This window comes from Mirounga angustirostris, unplaced genomic scaffold, assembly GCF_029215605.1.
Source record: "Mirounga angustirostris isolate CCGP_5_RB_7025 unplaced genomic scaffold, mMirAng1.0.hap1 SCAF_16, whole genome shotgun sequence".
NCBI lineage: Eukaryota > Metazoa > Chordata > Mammalia > Carnivora > Phocidae > Mirounga > Mirounga angustirostris.
In genome coordinates this window covers 46,315,205-46,335,887 of record NW_026991724.1, presented here as the reverse complement: position 1 = coordinate 46,335,887, position 20,683 = coordinate 46,315,205, and the positions used below count along the sequence as shown (strand labels likewise).

General features: G+C 50.6%; 1 protein-coding gene across 8 annotated transcripts; it reads left to right on the top strand.

Moving 5' to 3' along the window:
• The first annotated feature begins 64 nt into the window (after positions 1 to 64).
• Positions 65 to 19,832, top strand: RINL (Ras and Rab interactor like). 8 transcript variants are annotated; one of them, XM_064580463.1, is made up of 11 exons: positions 65 to 1,410; positions 1,603 to 1,762; positions 3,214 to 3,316; positions 3,581 to 3,653; positions 3,740 to 3,804; positions 4,073 to 4,219; positions 4,312 to 4,734; positions 5,080 to 5,397; positions 5,660 to 5,791; positions 5,950 to 6,122; positions 16,167 to 19,830. In XM_064580463.1, exons 1-11 carry the CDS (start codon positions 1,361 to 1,363, stop codon positions 16,194 to 16,196), a joined length of 1,674 nt encoding a protein of 557 aa, XP_064436533.1. In that variant the 5' UTR covers positions 65 to 1,360; the 3' UTR covers positions 16,197 to 19,830. The 8 variants fall into 8 exon arrangements, with proteins under 8 accessions (XP_064436533.1, XP_045747425.1, XP_064436535.1 ...); XM_045891469.3 differs by lacking the exon at positions 16,167 to 19,830 and adding an exon at positions 6,209 to 7,480; XM_064580465.1 differs by lacking the exon at positions 5,950 to 6,122 and having other exon boundaries at positions 16,164 to 19,832.
• Positions 19,833 to 20,683: the final 851 nt, after the last annotated feature.

The following is a 20,683-nucleotide window of genomic DNA, read 5'->3' as shown; positions in this document are numbered from 1 at the left end:
CCTCCAGGCTCTCATGAGAGACAGCCAAGGGTACCGACAGGGGACTCGGGGGTCTGCGAGAGAGCCCCGCGGCACTTACCCCCGGACTCCCAGACTGCCAGAGCTCCTTCCTCCAAAGCCCAGTCACCTAAGGCCTGAGCCCCCGCAAGAGAGGAAGGTCGATTTCAGATTACCCCCCCAGCCCCGCCTCTTCCCCCCGCCCGCCCAGCTTCCTCTCTCTATGAGGAACACTTTCACTTCCTGCTACTCCAGGCCTCCCTTCGGAGAACAGGTAGGGGTCCCCAGGGACCTAGCGGCTGGCATCGTCACCCCCACTGCCTCCCTTTGGTGTCAGGCTGCTGGCCCCACCCCGCCCTGCCCAGCACCACCGGCCATCCAGGCGAGCATCAGCCTCTCTGCCCCCACCCACCCCTCCTTCCTGCTCTCCCCTGGACAGGACACCTGCTCACTGTCCCCACCCTTCCTAAAACCCCGGGTTTCTAGTCAGCAGGCTGATTGATTTGTTTAGCTGTTCATTACCCCTTTCCTATGCCACCCCCCGAGGGCAGGGGCCTGTTCTATCCACCACTGTTTCCCCAGGCCACCCAGTCTGGGCCTGTACTTACAAAGTATTTGTTAGGTGCACAGATGAATGGACCCAGGGGTCCTACTCCTGCCACTGCTGCAGGGAAAATATTTAAAAATGCCCACCTCGAGTGATAACCCACGCTAGCTAGGACTACGTACCTGCTGAAGAGTTGAGGTCCGATGGACAGAGGGACAGATGTCGAATAAGCAAAAAAGAAAATGCCAGCAGTAACATCTAGGTAGCGGGTATAAGGATGTTCTCTGTAAAATTCTGGTTTTCTGGATGTTTGAAAATGTCTCTAATAAAATGTGGGGGAGGGAATATTTGAGGGCCCCCCCGCCGTGGTCTGGGAAGGGGGAAGATGTTGTATAAGATAGTTCACGTTGACAGAGTGTCCCCTGTGGGCTGAGCACCTGTCTGGGCACTGGGTTTGGGCAAAAGCTGTTATTCAACTGGTCCATGTCTGTATTATGGCAGCACTGGTTGTCAAAAGCTGGAACATCTCTGTGCCACTCGGTAAAGAGCCATCAGTCTGGGTCCTCCCTTTCCCCCCTCCCCACCAAGACCCACTGGCCTGCTTCCTGGGATCCCCAGATCTCCCCACCACCTGGGGACTAAAGCATTAACACCTGCCACAGCAAGGGGCCTTGGGTCCGTTTGCATTGGTCAGGGTTTCTGCTGTATTGGTTGTAAATATGCTGACTGTTACCTCTGGGTTGGAGGCACCTTGAGCCTTATCTTCCTTCCTGCCAGAGGCCAGACCATGGCTGGCTGGCCTCCCGCATCCTGAGGATGGCCCAGCCGGAGGACGAGGCCTCTGCAGGCCCCACCGTCGGGGAGAGGTGAGGGCTGCTGGGGCTGGGGTCTCCAACTCCTGCCCTGGCTTCAGAAGTCCCTTCCATCCAATGCCCACCCCCCTAGAAGACCCTGAATCCCATTTCTTCCCTGGGCTGCCCTTCCTGCACCTTTGACCCCACCTCAGTGTCCAACGGCCCACCTCTAACATCCGGTCCCCTGGACCCCGCCTGTCCCAGACAGGTTCCATCACAGGTGAATGGAGCAGATGAGACCCTCACAGGGGTCCTTGGGACCCCAGAGCCACTCCTTCGCCTATGGAGGACGTGGGGGGTGTGGCAGATCCCAGAGCTGGACACTCAGGATGCAGAAGCCCTTCTTGAGCTGTGGCCACCGGGGGTGAGTACTCACAGCCAGGGACCTTCTCTGACCCTCCCCAGGACACCGTGGATCAGTCAGGACTCTGCTGGTTCCTAGTGACAAACACCACAAACCGGGCAAACCAAAAAGGCTACTTATCGATTCCAATGACTGAAAAATCTGGAAGTGAAGGGAATTTCAGGAATGTCTGGACCCTGAGCATTAGACAACTTAAAAATTTCTCCTCATCCTATTTCTTGGCTTTGCTTCAACTGTGAAAGCCCAAGGAACACACACTCGTTCTATAGTAGCTTAGGCAAACAGGCATTTGTCTTTCTGACACATCCGGAAAGGCAGCTGCAGACTCTGATTCAGCAGACCTAGTGACATCAAGGCCAGGTTCTCTGCCATTCCCTTGGGCTCCCCTCACGATTGCCCAGTGGCCACCCCAGGTCCAAGTGCATGTGTGCACTCCAGGCAGGAGGAAGAAAAGAAAGGAAGCACCAATTGCACCAGGAAAACCAAAAGCCTTTACAATTGATTCACAATATATGGGGCCCAGACGGCAATATTTTTTTTTTTTTAAGATTTTTTAAATTTATTTTGAGAGAGAGAATGAGAGACAGGGAGCATGAGAGGGGGGAGGGTCAGAGGGAGAAGCAGACTCCCCGCTGAGCAGGGAGCCCGATGCAGGACTCGATCCCGGGACTCCAGGATCATGACCTGAGCCGAAGGCAGTCGCTTAACCAACTGAGCCACCCAGGCGCCCTAGACGGCAATATTTTTTTAAAGCTCACCTGGGAGTTATAAACCCAGAGGTGAGAAACACTGCCTACACATCATCCGTCTTCTCCAGCTGGGCAGATTATGCCAGAACAAGGCTGCAGTTCTGCAAGGAATAGGGATAGACTTGGATAAGGCAACTAGCGGGTCTATACAGCTTCCTTCACAAGGGGGCTCTGTCCCTGTGGTGGCAGAGATGGCTGTCCCCAGCTCACGGCCACATCCCACAAGCCCAGCAATCCCAGTGTAAAAAGAGGCTTCCTTCCAAAGAGCTCCAGCAAAAATCTTGTGGAAGATTTCCATTGGCTGGGCTTGATTCACATGCCCACCTCTGAACCAATCACAGTGATGAGAAAGTACTGTCATCCTGTTGGCTAGATCAGGTCACGGGACCATCCCTGGGCCTTGGAGGGAGTTAGTCCCACCAGCACGGACTAAGGGAAGGAGTGGGTTTCCTTAAAGGAAGTTTGGGGTGTGGAATCCAAAATAAGGGAAATGGGTGCTGGGCAGGCAAAAGTAACAGAGATTTGCACAAATCCCTTTCAAGATGACTTTTGCCTCGGGGTGCCTGGCTGGCTCAGTTGGAAGAGCAGGGAACTCTTGATCTCGGGATTGTGAGTTCGAGCCCCAGGTTGGGTGTAGAGATTACTTAAATAAAACTTAAAAAAAAAAAAAGATAACCTTTGTCTCCACCCCATCCCCCCCAGAGCTTCCTGGTCACAGGACATGACCCCAGCCAGGTCCTGGTGTTGAGGACAGGAGCTTCACCAGGAGAAGTCCACACCTACCAGATCCAGAAGCTTCCTGGAGGTGAGGAGCCTACCCCCTAGATTCCAGCCCACAGCAAATTTAATCAGCTTTGCTTCCAAAATATCTCCCCAATGCTTTTTGGTGCCATAAGTGGGATGCAAACATAAAGACTCAGGAAAAGATGGGGACTCCAAAGGTAGAAATTTCCCTCTCTTGAGGGTCTTTGGGGAGAATTACAGGATGGAGGAAGACAGAGTCCCAGGGAAGATGAGGCTGCCACCCCTCAACCTTTCTTCCTTGCCCCTTGTTGCCCCCTACCCCCAGGTGTGTCTCTGGAATATTCTAACCTCTGCATGCCAGACCTGCCCCATCTCCTGGCCTTCCTATCAGCCAGCAGGTACTGGTCACCCATCAAAAGGGCTAAGGGTGATCCATCCCTAAGACATCCCACCCACACTGCTGTTCCCCCTTATCTTTTCTCAGGGATGTTTTGCCCAGAACACTGCTCTTGCCCCCTCCCACTCTAAGGCCTGGAGACCAACACACAGGTGAGGGATGGTTCCCTAAGGGAGGGGGAAGCCACTTTCCAGCTTCTTGGTCTGGCAGGACGGCCCTTCAGGGACCAGACTACCAGGTTTGAGGGAGAATAAAATGGGGGGTGAGGGAAGCTGTGGGAGGCTTGCCTCCTGGGCCTGAGTGACAAGAGACCAGGGGCCAAACCAGTAATGAGGCTGGGAATTAAGTCCCCCAGTGCCCTGAAGGAAGCAGAGCTGGCTCCTTGGATATCTGGGACACCTCGGTTATTCTGGTCCCCAGGTCCTCCACAGACTGGCAGTGTCCACCTCAACATCTCAGAGAAGGTGCTGTCTATGGTGAACAAGCTCTACCTGGAGACCCACAGAGGGTGGGGGATGGAGCAGATCCTCCAGAAACCTCCAGAAACTGTAGAAAGACACAGTTCAGGTTAGCTGGGCTAGACGGGGCCCTGGGCCCCTAGGGGGACGGGGGAGCTACTGTTGCTGTTCTGTGGGGCCCAACTCTCTCCTCACATCCAGCCCCCAGGAACCCTGCCCCTCACCGGGTCTCCTGGGTTGAAGGCCCGCTCAGCCCAGAAGTACACCACCCTGGGCCAGCTCTGGCCAGCCTGGTGGAGGAGAAAGTGGAGGACAAGGATGAGGACGAGAACGAGGACAACTACAAAGATGAAGAGAACGGCCCTGAGGATGTGCTCACCCATCACATCCAGGCTCTGGCCAGGGCCCGGGGCAGCTATGTGGGCAGGCAGTTCCAGAGCCTTAGGGCACGCCTCACCTCAAATGCCAGAGGCCCCCACATGCCTGGGGACCCCGCCACAGAGCTGCTTCAGGATGTGCGGCACCTCCTGACTGACCTCCAGGATCACTTATCAAAGGACCCCAATGTCAGGGCTGTTTTGGAGAGCAGGGGGCCTGGGGTCCCCCAGAAGGACGAGCCTCTTGGTAATAAGGAGGGCTGGGAGAGAACTTATGGCCATTTCCCGAACCCACTCGGGTTCTCGTGTGTCCTCCTTTGGCCCGACATGTGCGTTCACACCCAACTTCTTTCTCCCCATCCCTGCGCACCTGTTTGCTTTGCCACTCACACGCCTTTTCCTGCTCCGTTCGCCACTGCTCCGTCTCTCACATGTGTGACAGCCGCGCTCCCTCTCCCACGCGCGTGTCCACACCCGGGCTCCCTCTTCCACGCGTGTTCTCCCACCCGTGCCTACACTTGAGGGTGGCGCTCGGCCCCGGGGAGGGGGTCAGCCCGGCGGCCCTTCGCTCACCCGCCCCAACCCCTCGCAGGCGCCGCGGTGGAGGCGGCCTTGTGCCGGGCGGTGCTGGCGCCCCTGAAGCCTGTCCTGTGGACGCGACTCCGCACGCTCCGCGCCCAGGAACTGCGGCGACTGCAGCAGCGACAAATAGCGCTGCGGACGGGGGCGGGGCCTCCGGACCACCGGGGGGCGGGGCTCGAGGGGCAGGGCCCCGCCCCCGCCCTGCGGAGCCGCATCCACGCGCGCCTGGCGCACCTCCACGCCGCCTGCGCCCCACGCCGCAAGGTGGCGCTGCTGCTGGCGGTGTGCAGTGACGTTTACGCGGGCCTGGCTCAGGCCGAGAACCAAGGTAAAGGAGGTTTACCTGCGTCCACGTGGATGTGCGGTAGCTCGAGGGTGGCGGGAGCGGGATGGGAGGCGCCTGCGTGCACGTCGAGGGGGGAGGGTGGTACGCTCTAGCGCGAGGCGTCTACGCGGGCCTGGGGGTCTGGTAGGAGGCGTTTTCATGCTCAACAAGTGGAAGGGCCGCCAGCGCGCGTGGTCCTGGGGATCGGAGGGACGTGTCTACACGGCCCCCATCCAGCTCAGAGCCTGTCCTCCGGCTCCGCCAGAGCCCCTGGGGGCCGACGCCTTCCTGCCCGCGCTGACGGAAGAACTGATCTGGAGTCCGCACATTGGGGAGACGCAGCTGGACGTGGAGTTTCTCATGGAGCTGCTGGATCCCGAGGAGCTGCGTGGGGAAGGTGAGTCCGCACCCCAGAAACGCCGGGACCCAACAGGGGGCGCCCTAGGGCCCAACAGCCGCGCCCCGCAGCAGGGGGGAAGGCGGACAAACTGCGGCGGGACCTCGGGCGACCAGGGTAGCCGGAGAGCCGCGCTGACCACCCCGTCCTGTCCCTAGCCGGCTACTACCTGACCACGTGGTTTGGGGCGCTGCACCACATCGCTCACTACCAGCCCGACGCGGGCCGCGCGCCCCAGGGGCTCAGTTCTGAGGCTCGCGCCTCCCTCCGCCAGTGGCACAGCCGGCGGACGCTGCATAGACGCGACAGACAGGCCCACGCCGGAGCGCAGGTGACCGTCCCTCCGGACTGCGGGTGCAGGGGAGCGCCGGACCCACTGCCTTTCTGACCCAGGCTCCTGCCATTCCCCCCGGTCAGCCTGCCCTTTGAGGAACCATGGCGAGAGACCCTGTGCCCAGAGACCGAGGATGATTAGGGGTCTCAAACCCTCCTGCTCCTCAGGCAACATTCCGGAGGCACCAGGACGGCGCTGACTTCCGACCCCTGTTGGCTTAGGTGCAGGGAGGGGGAGGGGTTCCCAGGAACAGACCCACCTCCGCTGTGCCCCTCCTCGTGGTGGGCAGAATAATGTTCCCCCAAGACTTCCCCTTCCTAATCCCCAGAATCTGGGAGTGTGTTACCTTACATGGTCAAAGGGACTTTATATATGTGACTAAATTAAGGATCTTGACATGGGGAGATTATTCTGGATCATCCTGGCGGCCCAATATAATCTCCACAGTCCTTACAAGAGGGAGGCAGGAGGACCAGAGTCAGAGAAAGAGATGTGATTTTGCAAGCAGAGGTCAGAGTGATGTGGCCAGGAGCCAAAGCAGGTACCCTCTAGAAGCTGAAAAAGACAAGTGGATTTTCCCCTGGAACCTCGGGAAGGCTCGGCCTTTGATTTTAGGCCCGAAGAGCTATTTTGAACTTCTGACCTTTAGAACTGCAAGATAATAAATTTGTGGGGTTTTTGACCTGCTATGTTTGTGGTAATTTGTTATAGAAGCAACAGGAAGCGAATATACTCTCTTACCCAGAACTTTATTTTCCGTAGAAATTAGCACTTCCTAGGGGCGCCTGGGTGGCTCAGTTGGTAAGCGTCTGCCTTCGGCTCAGGTCATGATCCCAGGGTCATGGGATCGAGCCCCGCATCAGGCTCCCAGCTCTGCTCTCCCTGCTTCTCCCTCTCCTGCTCCCCCTGCTTGTGTTCCCTCTCTGGCTGTCTCTCTCTCTGTCAAATAAATAAAATCTTCAAAAAAAAGAATTAATAAAAAAAAATTAAAAAAAAAAAGAAATTAGCACTTCCTAGCATACCATATAATATGTACTTATTTATTGTGTTAATTTTTGTCCATAGTGTCCCTCCCCTTAGGTTGCCTAACAGAAATATAGTGCAAGCTATATATTTAGAAAGTAGCTCCATTACAAAAAATACTAAAAAGATACAAGTGAAATTAATTTTAATAGCCTACCTGATTGAACCCAATATGTCCCAAATGTTATCACTTCAACATGTAATCAACATCCAAAAATTAGAGGCGCCTGGCTGGCTCAGTCGGTGGAGCATGCGACTCTTGATCTCAGGGCTGTGAACTTGAGCCCCACGTTAGGTGTAGAGATTACTTAAAAATAAAAAAAATAAAAAAAACTTTTTTTTTTTAAGATTTTATTTATTTGACAGAGAGAGACACAGCGAGAGAGGGAACACAAGCAGGGGGAGTGGGAGAGGGAGAAGCAGGCTTCCTGCCGAGCGGGGAGCCCGATGCGGGGCTCGATCCCAGGCCCCTGGGATCATGACCCGAGCCGAAGGCAGACGCTTAACGACTGAGCCACCCAGGCGCCCCCCCCCCCAAAAAAAATCTTTTAAAAAATCCAAAAATTATTGTACTATTTAACAATCTTTTTTGCTTGTGTGCAAAATATTCAAAATCCAGTGTGTATTTTCTATTTGACATCTCAGGTGGGACCAGTCACATTTCAAGCGCTCAGTAGCCACGCAGGGCTAGGAGCTACCGTGTTGGTCAGTGCGGCCTTAGATTGTCAGCTTCAGGAGGCTAGGGATCTCTGTCTTGTGCATAGCTCTATTTTCAGTGCCTAGCCAAATGCCTGGACCCATTAGGTGTTCAGCAAATACTTGCTGAATGGTTCAATGCCAAATGGTAGGCTGGAAATGGCTGCCTAACAGAGATCCCTGTCCTAATCTCTGAAATCCACGAACATTACCTTTTTTGGAAAAGGGTCTTTGCAGATGGTATTAAATTAAGGATCTTAAAATGGGGAGACTATTCTGGGTTATCTGGGGGAGGGCTCTAAATGCAATCACACGCGTTCCTATAGAAGGAAGGCAGAGGGAGATTTGACACAAACAAGAGAAGATGATATGAAGACAAGCAGAAAAAGATTTGAAGGTGCCGGCCTTGAAGGTTGGAGAGTTGGTGATCACAAGCCAAGGAAAGCCATCAGGGGCACCTGGGTGGCGCAGTCAGTTAAGCTTCAGACTCTCGGTTTCGGCTCAGGTCGTGATCTCAGGGTGGGGAGATTGAGCCCCGCATCAGGCTCTGCGCTCAGTGTGGAGTCAGCTTGAGATTCTCTCTCCCTCTCCCTCTGCTCCTCTTGCTCCTGAGCTCACATGCACACACTCTCTCTCTCTCTCAAATAAAAATAAATAAATCTTAAAAAAAAAAAAAAAAAAGCAGTCAGCTACCAGATGCTGGGAGAGGCGCAGACCGGATGCTCTCCTAGCACTTCCAGAAGGAGGGGGCCCTGTTCACACCTTGATTTCACCCCAGTGATACTGATTTCAGACTTCTGGCCCCAAGAATGTAGGAGAAGAAATTTCTGTCGTCTTAAGCCACTGAGTCTGTAGTCATTTGTCACAGCAACCACAGGAAACTTAACACTCAGCAGTTAATATAAAAAAAAATGGAGTAGAATTAATATCCAACCCAGTCTCACTCTAGCAACAAGGGACATGCATCTCGTGATGTAGGAATTAACTAGAAAAGTAGGAAAATCCCCTGAATCCATTTCACAAAGAATATATTGCCATTACAATTTTACATTTTACATTTTGCATTTCATAATGATCAAAATTCTGTAATTTTAGACATCACCTAAAAAAATGTGCCAGAAGAGAGTTTTTTGCAATTGTTTTTAAAAACCAAAAAGCTCGAGCGCCTGGGTGGCTCAGTTGGTTAAGCGACTGCCTTCGGCTCAGGTCATGATCCCGGAGTCCCGGGATCGAGTCCCGCATCGGGCTCCCTGCTCAGCGGGGAGCCTGCTTCTCCCTCTGACCCTCCCCCCTCTCATGTGCTCTCTGTCTCAAATAAATAAATAAAATCTTTAAAAAAAAACAAAAACAAAAAAACCCAAAAAGCTCAAAATGGCTGCATCGGGCAGTGAAGCAGGAAGCAGAGATGGGGGGGGGACTACAGGATGTGGCCTCTCATCTTATGTTCAGACAGAACTGAGTGGGGTAGCTTGATCCCCGCAGACGTGAGGGGACCATCTCCTTTTTCAAGAACCTTCAGGGCAAGCAGGACACCAAGAATTTCATCATGTTCACTTATTATGCATTTTTTCAAAAGATTTTATTTACTTATTTGACAGAGAGAGCACAAGCGGGCAGAGGGAGAAGCAGGCTCCCCACTGAGCAGGGAGCCCGATGCGGGACTCAATCCCAGGACCCCGGAATCATGACCTGAGCCGAAAACAGACTGAGCCACCCAGACGCCCCTATTTATTATGCATTTATGTACATATGTATTTTTTATAATTGTAGTAAAAATCATATAATACCAAATTTACCCTCTTAACTATTTTTAGGTGTTAACTAGAGTTATAATAGTGTTAATTATATTCACTACTTTTTGGTGTTAATTAGAGTTATAATAGGGTTAACTATATTCACTATTTTTTGGTGTTAATTAGAGTTATAATAGAGTTAACGATATTCACTATTTTTTGGTGTTAATTAGAGTTATAATAGGGTTAACTATATTCACTATTTTTTGGTGTTAATTAGAGTTATAATAGTGTTAACTATATTCACTATTTTTTGGTGTTAATTAGAGTTATAATAGTGTTAACTATATTCACTATTTTGGGGGGTTAATTAGAGTTATAATAGTGTTAACTATGTATACATTGTGTAACAGATGTCTTTGTCTTGTAAATCTGAAACTATGCCCATCAACCACAACTCCCATTTCCCCTTCCCCAGACCCTGGCAACCACCATTCTACTTTATTTTTCATGGTTTTCATGATTCTTAGATATCTCGTTTAAGTGGAATCATCTAGTCTCTTGGTGAACTGGCTTATTTCACTAAGCAGTATGCCCTCGGGGCGCCTGGGTGGCTCAGTCGGTTAAGCGCCGACTGAGCTACCCAGGTGCCCTAAGTTCTTTATATTCTGGATGGGTATGTCTTGTGGGCAGTCCCAGTTTCTGGATTTCCTCATTATTAGATTCCAGTCCTGCAGTTAAGGGAAGTATACCCTCTAGGTGGACATTGTGTCCTTCCCAGTACATCCCATCCGGGGGGGCCCCATGATCGGCAATTCTAACTGTGCCTTTGGAGTTAAGGACTGTATTAGCTGGATCGAGGTGCCATAACAGAAAAGCCCAGATGGGGTGGTAAAAGCACAGAAATTTGGTTTCTCACAGTTCTGGAGGCTGGAAGTCCAAGATCAAGGCCTTGGCAGGTTTGGTTTCCTCCGAGGCTTCTCTCCTTGGCTAGTAGGTGGCCTTTTGTCTTCACACGGCCTTCCCTTTGTCCCTGCCTATGTCCTAGTCTCCTCTTTTTAAAATTTTAATATATTTATTTACTTATTTATTTGTTAAATTGAAGTATAGTTGACACACAATGTTACATTAGTTGCCAATCTCTTCCTATGAGGACACCATTCATATTGCACTGGGCCACCCATATGACTTCATTTTAACTTAATCACCTCTTTTTTTTTTTAAGATTTTATTTATTTATTTGGGGCATCTGGGTGGCTCAGTCGTTAAGCATCTGCCTTTGGCTCAGGTCATGATCCCAGGGTCCTGGGATGGAGCCCCGCATCAGGCTCCCTGCTCAGCCAGGAGGAGCCTGCTTCTCCCTCTCCCACTCCCCCTGCTTGTGTTCCCTCTCTAGCTGTCTCTCTCTCTGCATCAAATAAATAAATAAAGTCTTTTTTTAAAAAAGATTTTATTTATTTATTTGAATGAGAGGGAGAGCCAGAGAGAGAATGAGTGGGGGGGCAGAGGGGAGAGAGGAAAAAGCAGACTCCCCTGCTGTGCAGGGACCCCCACGCAGGTCTCAATTCCAGGACCCCAGGATCATGACCTGAGTCAAAGACAGGTGCTTCACCGACGGGGCCACCCAGGCACCCCTAACTTAATCACCTCTTTAAAGGCCCTTGCTCCAAACACAGTCACATTCTGGGGAACTGGAGATTGGGACTTCAAAATATGAATTTGGAGGGGAGGGTCACAATTCTGCCCATAATGGGAAGTGACTGCTGGATTTCTCCCCCTCTGAATTATGATGTCATCTGTGGGTTGTACCCTGGGACCCTGTGAAGAACCTGTCCCCAACAGCCTTTCACCCAATGCTTACACAAGCACCTCTTCTTGGTTCTTGTTGAGTCACTGGATTTGTTCCTACTACTGTATTCTATTTATGGCAGGTAGTACTGGTTTTCCACCTCCTAGAGTGAAATGACATTTCCTGGTGGTTGTTTTTTTTTTAAGATTATTTATTTATTTATTTGAGAGAGAGAAAGAGCACATGAGCAGGGGGGAGGGGCAGCAGGAGAGGAAGAAGCTGACTCCCCACTGAGCAAGGAGCCCAACGTGGGGCTCAATCCCAGGACCCTGGACCGTGACCGGAGCCGAAGGCAGGCAATCTACTGAGCCACCCAGGTGATCCTGACATTTCCTGTTTAAAGAAATGTGTTGAATAAAAAAAAAAAAATCTGAGTTGATTTCAAGAAAACTACCCAGTAGCTAAGTACACGGGTGATGCGTGGATATGTTGGCAAAGTATGGGGAAGTTAAATGTAAAAGGTGGACGTTTGAGCTATCGCTGGTTGAGGACTATGGGGTCACACCCAGCATCTTGTTCACTCTGGAGCTCTGGGCTTTGTGCCGGACGCCTCCTCTTGTGGCCCCACTCCCATGGTGTCCCAAACTGGCCACAGCACCTCCCCCAAACCTGCTCCTTCTAGTACCCATTATAGGGGGGCCTCATGATCCCTCCAGTCCCTAGGCTAGAGCCCTGAGCCCCATCCTACATACCTCCCTGTCCCCTTTCATGCCCCCCTGACCTTCCCCTTCCCTGACCCCATCCTGGTCCCGCCCAGCCTCCACTGCTTCCTGGCTTCCAGTCCAGGAAATCCCCTCCAGTCCCTGCCCACATGGCAGCCAGAAGGAATTTTTATTTTATTTTGTTTTATTTTTAAGATTTTAAGTAATCTCTACACCCAACATGGGGCTTGAACTCACAATCCTGAGATCAAGAGTCTCATGCTCTTCTGACTGAGCCAGCCGGGCGTCCCACGGTTTTCATTTTGATGTAGTCCAATTCAGTTTTTCTTTTGTTGCTTGTTCTTTTGGTGTCATATCCAAGAAATCATTGCCAAATCCTATGTCATGAAGTTTTCCCCTATGTTTTTTCTAAGGGTCCTGTAGTTTGACTTCTTACAGTTAGGTCTTTGATTCAATTTAGGTTCACTTTTGTATATGGTGTTGCATAAGGATCCTACTTGACTCTTTTGCATGTGGATATCCATTCCAGTTTTCCCAGCACCATCTGTGTAAAAGACTGTCCTTTTCCCACTGAATGAGCTGAGCACCCTTGTCAAAACTCATTTGACCTTAGGGGGCGCCTGGGTGGCACAGTCGGTTAAGTGACCGACTCTTGGTTTCAGCCTGGGTTGCGTGATCTCAGGGTCTTGAGATCAAAGCCCCACTTTGAGCTCCCCACTTAGCGTGGAGTCAGCTTCAGATTCTCTCTCCCTCTCACCCTCCCGCTCATGCTCTCTCTCTCTCTCTCTCAAATAAATAAATAAATAAATAAATCTTTTTTAAAAATCATTTGACCTTATGCGCTAGGGTTTATTTTTAGAATTTGTGTTTTTAACAAGTTGCTGCTGAGAACCATTGATATATATAGTATCAGATTAAAAATAAAACAGTAAGAGAGGTTATACTTTTTGAGAAGTCACACAGATGGTGACACCTGAGCAAAACCTTGCCAGAGGTGAGAGTCACAGGCATGCATCTGGGGAGGATGTTCCAGGCAGAGAAAAGCCGGGCAAAGGCCCTGTGGTGGGTGCATGCCCAGCAGGCGCCGGGAACGGTGAGGAGGCAAGAATTCTTGAGATGTCTTTGGTGCAAAAAGGTGGTTTTATAAAAGCATGGGGACAGGACCCATGGGCAGAAAGAACTGCACTGGGGTCATGAGGAATGGCCCATTATATACTTTCAAGTTGGGAGGGGGTTAGGGATAGCACAGACCTCCAAGGTATTTTGGAAACAAGGTTTCCAGGACCCTGAGGGGGGCTAGCTATTGCTAGGAAAAGGTTATTTATTACTGTTTAATAAAAACTCAGTCATGAGACCCTTCAGATGTATATCGGTGGGTCATATGCTTGGAGGATGACTGCCAACATGTATCTTGAGGGGTAGAGATAAAGGAAATTGCCAAAGGAATTTTTATATGTATTTTTATGTGTTAAAGGAGACTAAAAAAAAAAGAGGGGCACCTGGGTGGCTCAGTCGGTGAAGCGTCTGCCTTCAGTTCAGGTCATGATCCCAGGGTCCTGGGATCGAGCCCCGCATTGGGCTCCCTGCTCCGCGGGAAGCCTGCTTCTCCCTCTCCCACTCCCCCTGCTTGTGTTCCCTCTCTGGCTGTCTCTCTCTCTGTCAAATAAATAAATAAAATCTAAAAAAACACAAAAACAAAAAACTTTAAGATGCTGGTGGGTGGTTGGGGAGACCTACTCATCTTGCGGCGCCCAAGACAACCCTCGTAAGTGCGTTCCCTTGCTTATTAAACCAGCCACCTACCAATCTGGAGCGGTCTGCCTCTTTCTTTGGTCTCTCCTTGTCCTCTGCGTACGGGGCCCGTTCGCAAACCGACAATTAACGAATCAGCCAGGAGACCAAAGAAATGGGCCTTGGGAAAGGGACATCTGCAGGGAAACTCTCTAGTTGGCCACCGACCTCTATGTGGGGAGGGGTGGCCCCATGCGTTAGATGCTTGTGGAGCACTGCACGAGGACGGTTTGCCCCCCAAAATGCTGGCCTGCACACTGTGGCAGGCAGGGAAGGGGGTGCCTACAGCGGGGGGTGTGGGGTGGCCTCTAGTGTGGGCAGTGTGGCCACCAGAGGCTGAAGCTTGCGCTAGAGCTTAGAAGAGGAGCTGAATTCAGGAAAAGGACATGCGGTTGTCCATTACTCTGCTGGCCTCAGGGCTCACAGCACAGTGGGAGAACAAAATAATAAGTTGCAGACGTTAGCGTGCCGTTTTGCAAAGCCAGGAGGGTGCAAACTGCCCCAGATTAAGAGCCGAGGGCGTGTACAAAGCCTGATTAGGACACTAAGAGGTACTTACGGTCCCTGGGAAAGCGACGAGGGTGTCCTGGTGCCTGACAATGAGATGGACCGCGTGCCCCATGCTGTGGGAGCCTGAATACAAAGGAAACATTTATTTTTTTTATTTATTTATTTTTTAAAGATTTTATTTATTTATTTGAGACAGAGAGAATGAGAGAGAGCAAGCACATGAGAGGGGGGAGGGTCAGAGGGAGAAGCAGGCTCCCCGCCGAGCAGGGAGCCCGATGCGGGACTCGATCCAGGGACTCCAGGATCATGACCTGAGCCGAAGGCAGTCGCTTAACCAACTGAGCCACCCAGGCGCCCCAAAGGAAACATTTAAATAGCCATCATCCTAGACTGTTGATCCAATGGAGAAACATGTCCCAAAACCCCAAGGAGAAAACTCGCATTCTCTGTCCCTTGAAGATGTAAATCTAATCATGCCTTTGAAAAATAAACACTCCCCACGATTGCCTGAGACTGAGGGGAGAAAGGGGGGGCAAGAGGCTTTTCAAAATACAGACTGCTGGGGCATGTAACTCTTGATCTTGGGGTTACAGGTTGAGGCCCCACCTTGGGTGTAGAGATTACTCAAAAATAAAATCTTAGGGATCCCTGGGTGGTTCAGTCAGTTAAGCATCTGCCTTTGGCTCAGGTTAAGATCCCAGGGTCCTGGAATCGAGTCCCGACCTCTGCTCCTTGCTCAGTGGGGAGCCTGCTTCTCCCTCTGCCTTCCCCCACCCCATGCGCACGCTCGCGCTCTCTCTTTCTCTCTCTCTCTCTCTCTCACAAAAATAAATAAAATTTCAAAAAAAAAAGGTAGTGTCATTTTCTTTCATCTGTTAAAAGGACAGTTTTCTTGGACCATTGGTCTGTTCTTGATGAGATTATGAAAGGCTTTTTCTTGACTGTAGGTAATCTGCCTAGAAAACAGATTCCTCTCCTGTGCTCCCTGTTGTCTTTATCGGGTCTTTGATTACTTAAGAAAACTGATTCTTCTCTATTACCAGAGCTAAGTATTTTTACAACTATGGGACTTACTGTATTTGCCTGTGAAGTCTTTCATTGTCCCTCTGGTTAAATGAGTAACTAAAGATTCTTTCGCAGTGACCTATGATCCTATTTAATCAAGTGTTTTAAAACCTTTCAATATTTTTGACGAGCTTCCCCCAAATCCTATCTAAATCAAGCTTTGTTAACCTCAAACTAACTCTGGGATTTTCCAGAGAAAATATCAAAAGATGTGTTCTCTCTCCTTATAGAAGAAAGATATTAAACTAAGTTTATTTTATGTTTTAAATTACATGGGAGGGGGACCTGGCTGGCTCCGTCGGTCAAGCATGTGACCCTTGATTTGGGGTTGTGGTGTAGAGATTACTTAAAAATAAAATATTCAGGGGCACCTGGGTGGCTCAGTCATTAAGCGTCTGCCTTCGGCTCAGTTCATGATCCCAGGACCCCCCATCTGGCTCCCTGCTCAGCGGGAAGCCTGCTTCTCCCTCTCCCACACCCCTTGCTTCTCCCTCTCCCACTCCCCCTGCTTGTGTTCCCTCTCTCGCTGTGTCTCTCCGTCAAACAAATAAATTTTTTTAAAAAACAAAATAAAATAAGATGTATGTCACAGAAATAACCAAATTTCCTTGTCAATTGCTTTATGATCACTCTCATCAGATCTTTTAACAATGGCTATTTTATATCATTTACAGTTCCGTTCTGCTCTGATGCTTTTGTTTGTTTGAAGTAGGTTCCAGGTGGAGCCCAGCACAGGACGTGAACTCAAAAGCCTGAGATCAAGACCTGAGCTGAGATGTTTAACGGACTGAGCCACCCAGGAGCCCCAGCAAGTGCAGGTTTCTGATAACTATGATCAATTTGCCTTCATGTGGAAGCGGCAAACAATGGACCTTTCCAGTGCCTCCCCACAGCTCCCTGCACAGCCCCAAAACATGCCATGGGATGGTAGCCAGAGATCTGTCCCCATTCTCCTCCACATCAGGAAAATGGGCCCAGGACACTGAAGATAATGTTAACATGTGAAGACTCGCCTCTGCTGCAGGACTCTGTATAGAGTTTGCTGGAACATCTGCAAGGGAGAGGATGCATGGCGAACCCACAGAAAATTCAAGGCCTGGGCGCCACCAAAACGTTTTTGGGAGTCATTTGGTTGCATAAGATGCGCATTGTTGCACAAGCTGTGAAGGAGGAGATGCAAGCCTATCCAACCCTTATGGGGTTTTTGAAGGAATTTATCCCCCCCTCCCCTGCCACCCCGACACAGTGCCTCCGTCCCTTGTACTACCTGGTAAAGAAAGGGCACATGGGGACTGGGGATCAGAGCAGCAGGCCACCTTTGAGAAGTCAAAAATGCTGGCGGAGCAGATGAAAGTTTGGGCATCTCCTAAACGGGGCTGCCATTTGCATTAGATGTGTCCATGATTCCAGAAGATGTGGATTGGGCACTCTGGCTAGGACAACGGAAGGAGACGGTACCCTTAGGATTTGGGTCCCAGCTCTGGAAGGGGGCAGAAATCCGGTACAGCCCCACAGAGGAACAGCTCCTAGCCGTGTACACAGTACTCCTCCAAGTAGAGCCTCTCATGTGGGAATAGGCATATCCCAGTGAAGAACTTCCCTTCCTATTAAGGGGGGAGTTGAGAATACGTCCCATCGACCCACCTCTGCCATAACTCAGACTCCCACTTTGACTAAGAGGCATGCCTATTTGCCGCAGACAAGCACTCTCTCCACCACTCCACCGTCTCTAGAAGGGCAGGTGCTAGCTACCAGGGCCCATAGAGTATGTCAAGCCTCCAAATGCGCCCACCCCCTTCCCACGGTGGCCCCTGTGGCCCGCACAGAAGGAGTGGGGAAATTCCCACTGGTACCTGGAAACCCGAACAAACAGTAGGAGCCTGTGGGCTGAACTTGGAGTGGTTTGGCTGGTGATCACCCATGAACCCCGACTGCTCCCCCTTTGCACGGACCATCAGGCTGTACTCAAATGATGAACCCTATGGCTCAGACAATAGGGAGCCAAGGGGTAAATGATCATGAATAAGTCATGTGGGGTCAGGATATGTGGAAAGACGTTTTGGTTTACCTGCAAGAGCCTGAGGTGTCCACACGGTGGTTCATAAGGCACTGACACTCCCAGGCAATCAGGAAGCATTAAGAGTAACCACCATGGCGCCCAGGTGGAAGGCATATCGTCAGGGATGCCAGATGGCCCTTGACATACAGTGACTTGGCTAACTCTGTAAAAGTATGTCCTGTGTGTCCTAAATAATGCCAAAGCAAGTGCCAAAGGAGTCTGGGTGGGGCCAGCCGCCAGAGTTCCCAACTAGTGAGGGATTGGCAGACAGATTATATTGACCTCCTTTCCCTGAGTGAGGGTTCTAAATTCTTTGGTGTGGACACGGCATCTGGCCTAACCCAAGCTTTCCCTTATCGCTGTGCAAGCCAGGGGGTCACCATCAGGGAGATTAGAGAAGCTGAGTACCACGTACAGATACCCTCATCAAATAAACAGTGATCAGGAGTCACATTTGGAAGATCACGATATACAAGATAGAGCAAAAGAACAGGACATTGAATGGAGGTCCCATCTCCCTTATAACCCTCAAGCAGCAGGGTTAGTGGAAAGGAAAAGTGGAATATTCAAATAGCAGATTAGATTACTAACAGGTAAAACCACCCTGGCTGGGTAGACTAAAGTACCCTCCCAGGCTTTAATACATTTTCTTTTTCTTTCTTTTTTAAAGATTTTTTATTTATTCATAAGAGACAGACAGAGAGAGGCAGAGGGAGAAGCAGGCTCCCCGCTGAGCAGGGAGCCCGATGCGGGACTCGATCCCAGGACCCTGGGATCATGACCTGAGCCGAAGGCAGACGCTTAACCATCTGAGCCACCCAGGCGCCCCTCTTTTTCTTTTTTTTTAAGATTTATTTATTTTTATTTGAGAGAGAGCATGAGCAGGGGGAAGGGCAGAGGAAGAGGAAGAGAGAGAATCTAAGCAGGCTCCACGCCCAGCACGGAGCCCGATGCAGGGCTCGATCCCAGGACCCTAAGATCATGGAATCAAGAGTTGGATGCTTAACCGACTGAGCCACCCAGGCGCCCCCTTCATGTGAATGATCATCCAGGAAGACTTGTTGCACCATATGCCAAACTGGACACCCCTGCGGAGACACCCAGCACCAGAAGGGCATGGAAGTCATGGGAAGCAGCCATTGCCCCAGCACTCACTGCAGATTATAATGCTTTGCTACTGAGAACCCTAAGCCCCATGACACCTGAGACAGGCATTATCTACCGGAACTTGCAATGACTCATCCCAGCTTGACCCACGAGCTGGACTTAGGCGATCAGAGGCACCTCACTCCCTCCCCTGACCGTGGATTGTACTTCTGCCCACCGTTCCCACAGTGGGAGCCATCCCAAGGACATAGCCTTAGTAGAGCAAGGTGTTGTTGAGACCATCTGGCTCTATAATCTTTAAGATGCTGGTGGGTGGGTGGGGAGACCTACCCATCTTCAGCGCCCAAGACAAGCCTTGTAAGTACCTTCCCTTGCTTATTAAACCAGCCACTTACCAATCTGGGGTGGTCTGTCTCTTTCTTTGGTCTCCCCTTGTCCTCTGTGTACAGGGGGGCAGTTCGCGAACAAACAATGACACCTTAGGCGGTCAAGATTGCATGATCCACAGGGCAAGTCTCAGAGCTAAGAGATCTTGCCCCTTTAGTGTTTTCTGTTTAAGTGATCTCTACACCCAACATGGGGTTCGAACTCATGACCCAGAGATCAAGAGTCACATACTCTACCAACTGAGCCAGCCAGGTGCCCCAAGCTTGGCAGCTTCTTAAAAATTTAAATATAGGGGGGCCTTGGGTGGCTCAGTCAGTTAAGCATCTGAATCTTGATTTCGGCTCAGCTCATGATCTCAGGGTCCTGGGATTGAGCCAGCGTCAGGCTCCCCACTCAGTGGGGAGTCTGCTTATCTCCCTGTCCCTCTGCGCCTCCCCATGCTCTCTCTCTCAAATAAATGAATAAATCTTTTTTTTAAAAAAGTTAAATATATACCCACCGTATATGATTCAAGCATTCCACTCCTAGGTGTATACCCTAGAGAAATGAAAGCATATGTTCACACAAAGACTTGTACACCAGTGTTCACAGCACTTCTATCGGTAATTGCCAAAGACTGGAGAGAAGGCAAATGTCCACCAACAGGTCACTCGATAAAAACCAGTCGTGGTGACTTGATAAACTGTCCCCTGCAATGGCCTAGTTCGACACACATGAAGCGCAAAACAATGATGTTGAGTGAAAAAAGCCAGACACGAGAATCCACACTGTAACATTTCATTCTGGAAAATACCAACTGGGGCGCCTGGGTGGCTCAGTCGTTAAGCGTCTGCCTTCAGCTCAGATCATGATCCCAGGGTCCTGGGATCAAGGCCCGCATCGGGCTCCCTGCTCGGCGGGAGGCCTGCTTCTGCCTCTCCCACTCCCCCTGCTTGTGTTCCCTCTCTCGCTGTGTCTCTCTCTGTCAAATAAATAAATAAAACCTTTAAAAAAAAAGAAAAGAAAAAAGAAAATACCAACTAACTGATAGTGACAGAAAGCAGGTAGGTCAGTGGCTGTGCGGAGGGGGGAGGGACGGAGGGGGGAGGGATGGAGGGTTTGACGAAGAAATTCAGGAATGATGGCTATGTTCATTCTCACGGCCATGATCTTGGTTGTGGTGGTGGCTTCCCACGTTTAGATAAGCCCAAACTCCTCAACTTGTATACTTTCTTCATGTCATCTGTACCTCAATAGAGCTGGGGGGAGAGGGTGTCCCCGCTGTGGAATGCAACAGACACTTTCCCCTCTACTGGGCTGACTTAACAAATGGCCCCTGAGGGCAACTGAACTTTCATTCTGAAGCTCATTAGACCGTGAAGCTATTTCCGCTTAGAGCCCTGAAGAGGCTTTAAAAAGAAAAGAGAGCTGACCTATTTCTGCGCTCAGGCCTGTCACTTTTCTCTCCTGAGACCCCGAGCCCACAGGGGATCAATTTCTTGAATGGGGGAAGAGAAAAATGAGAACATGCATGGAGAAAAAAAGGAAGTGCAACAGATGGGAACATGCCCCCCCACCCCCCGCCCCAACCCCAGGCACAAGGAAGAAGGTGGCCTGGAGGGTGACGATGCAGGAGGAGGGTGGACCTGGTGAGGTGACTGCGATTCTCTCAGGAAACAAGAAGGAGGTCACTGCTG

Coding starts and splice junctions, on each gene's coding strand:
- RINL (XM_045891468.3), top strand. CDS start 1,361: ATGGCCCAGCCGGAGGACGAGGCCTCTGCAGGCCCCACCGTCGGGGAG. Junction 3,317..3,580: donor GATCCAGAAGCTTCCTGGAG/GTGAGGAGCCTA, acceptor CCCTACCCCCAG/GTGTGTCTCTGGAATATTCT. Junction 3,805..4,072: donor GCCTGGAGACCAACACACAG/GTGAGGGATGGT, acceptor TCTGGTCCCCAG/GTCCTCCACAGACTGGCAGT.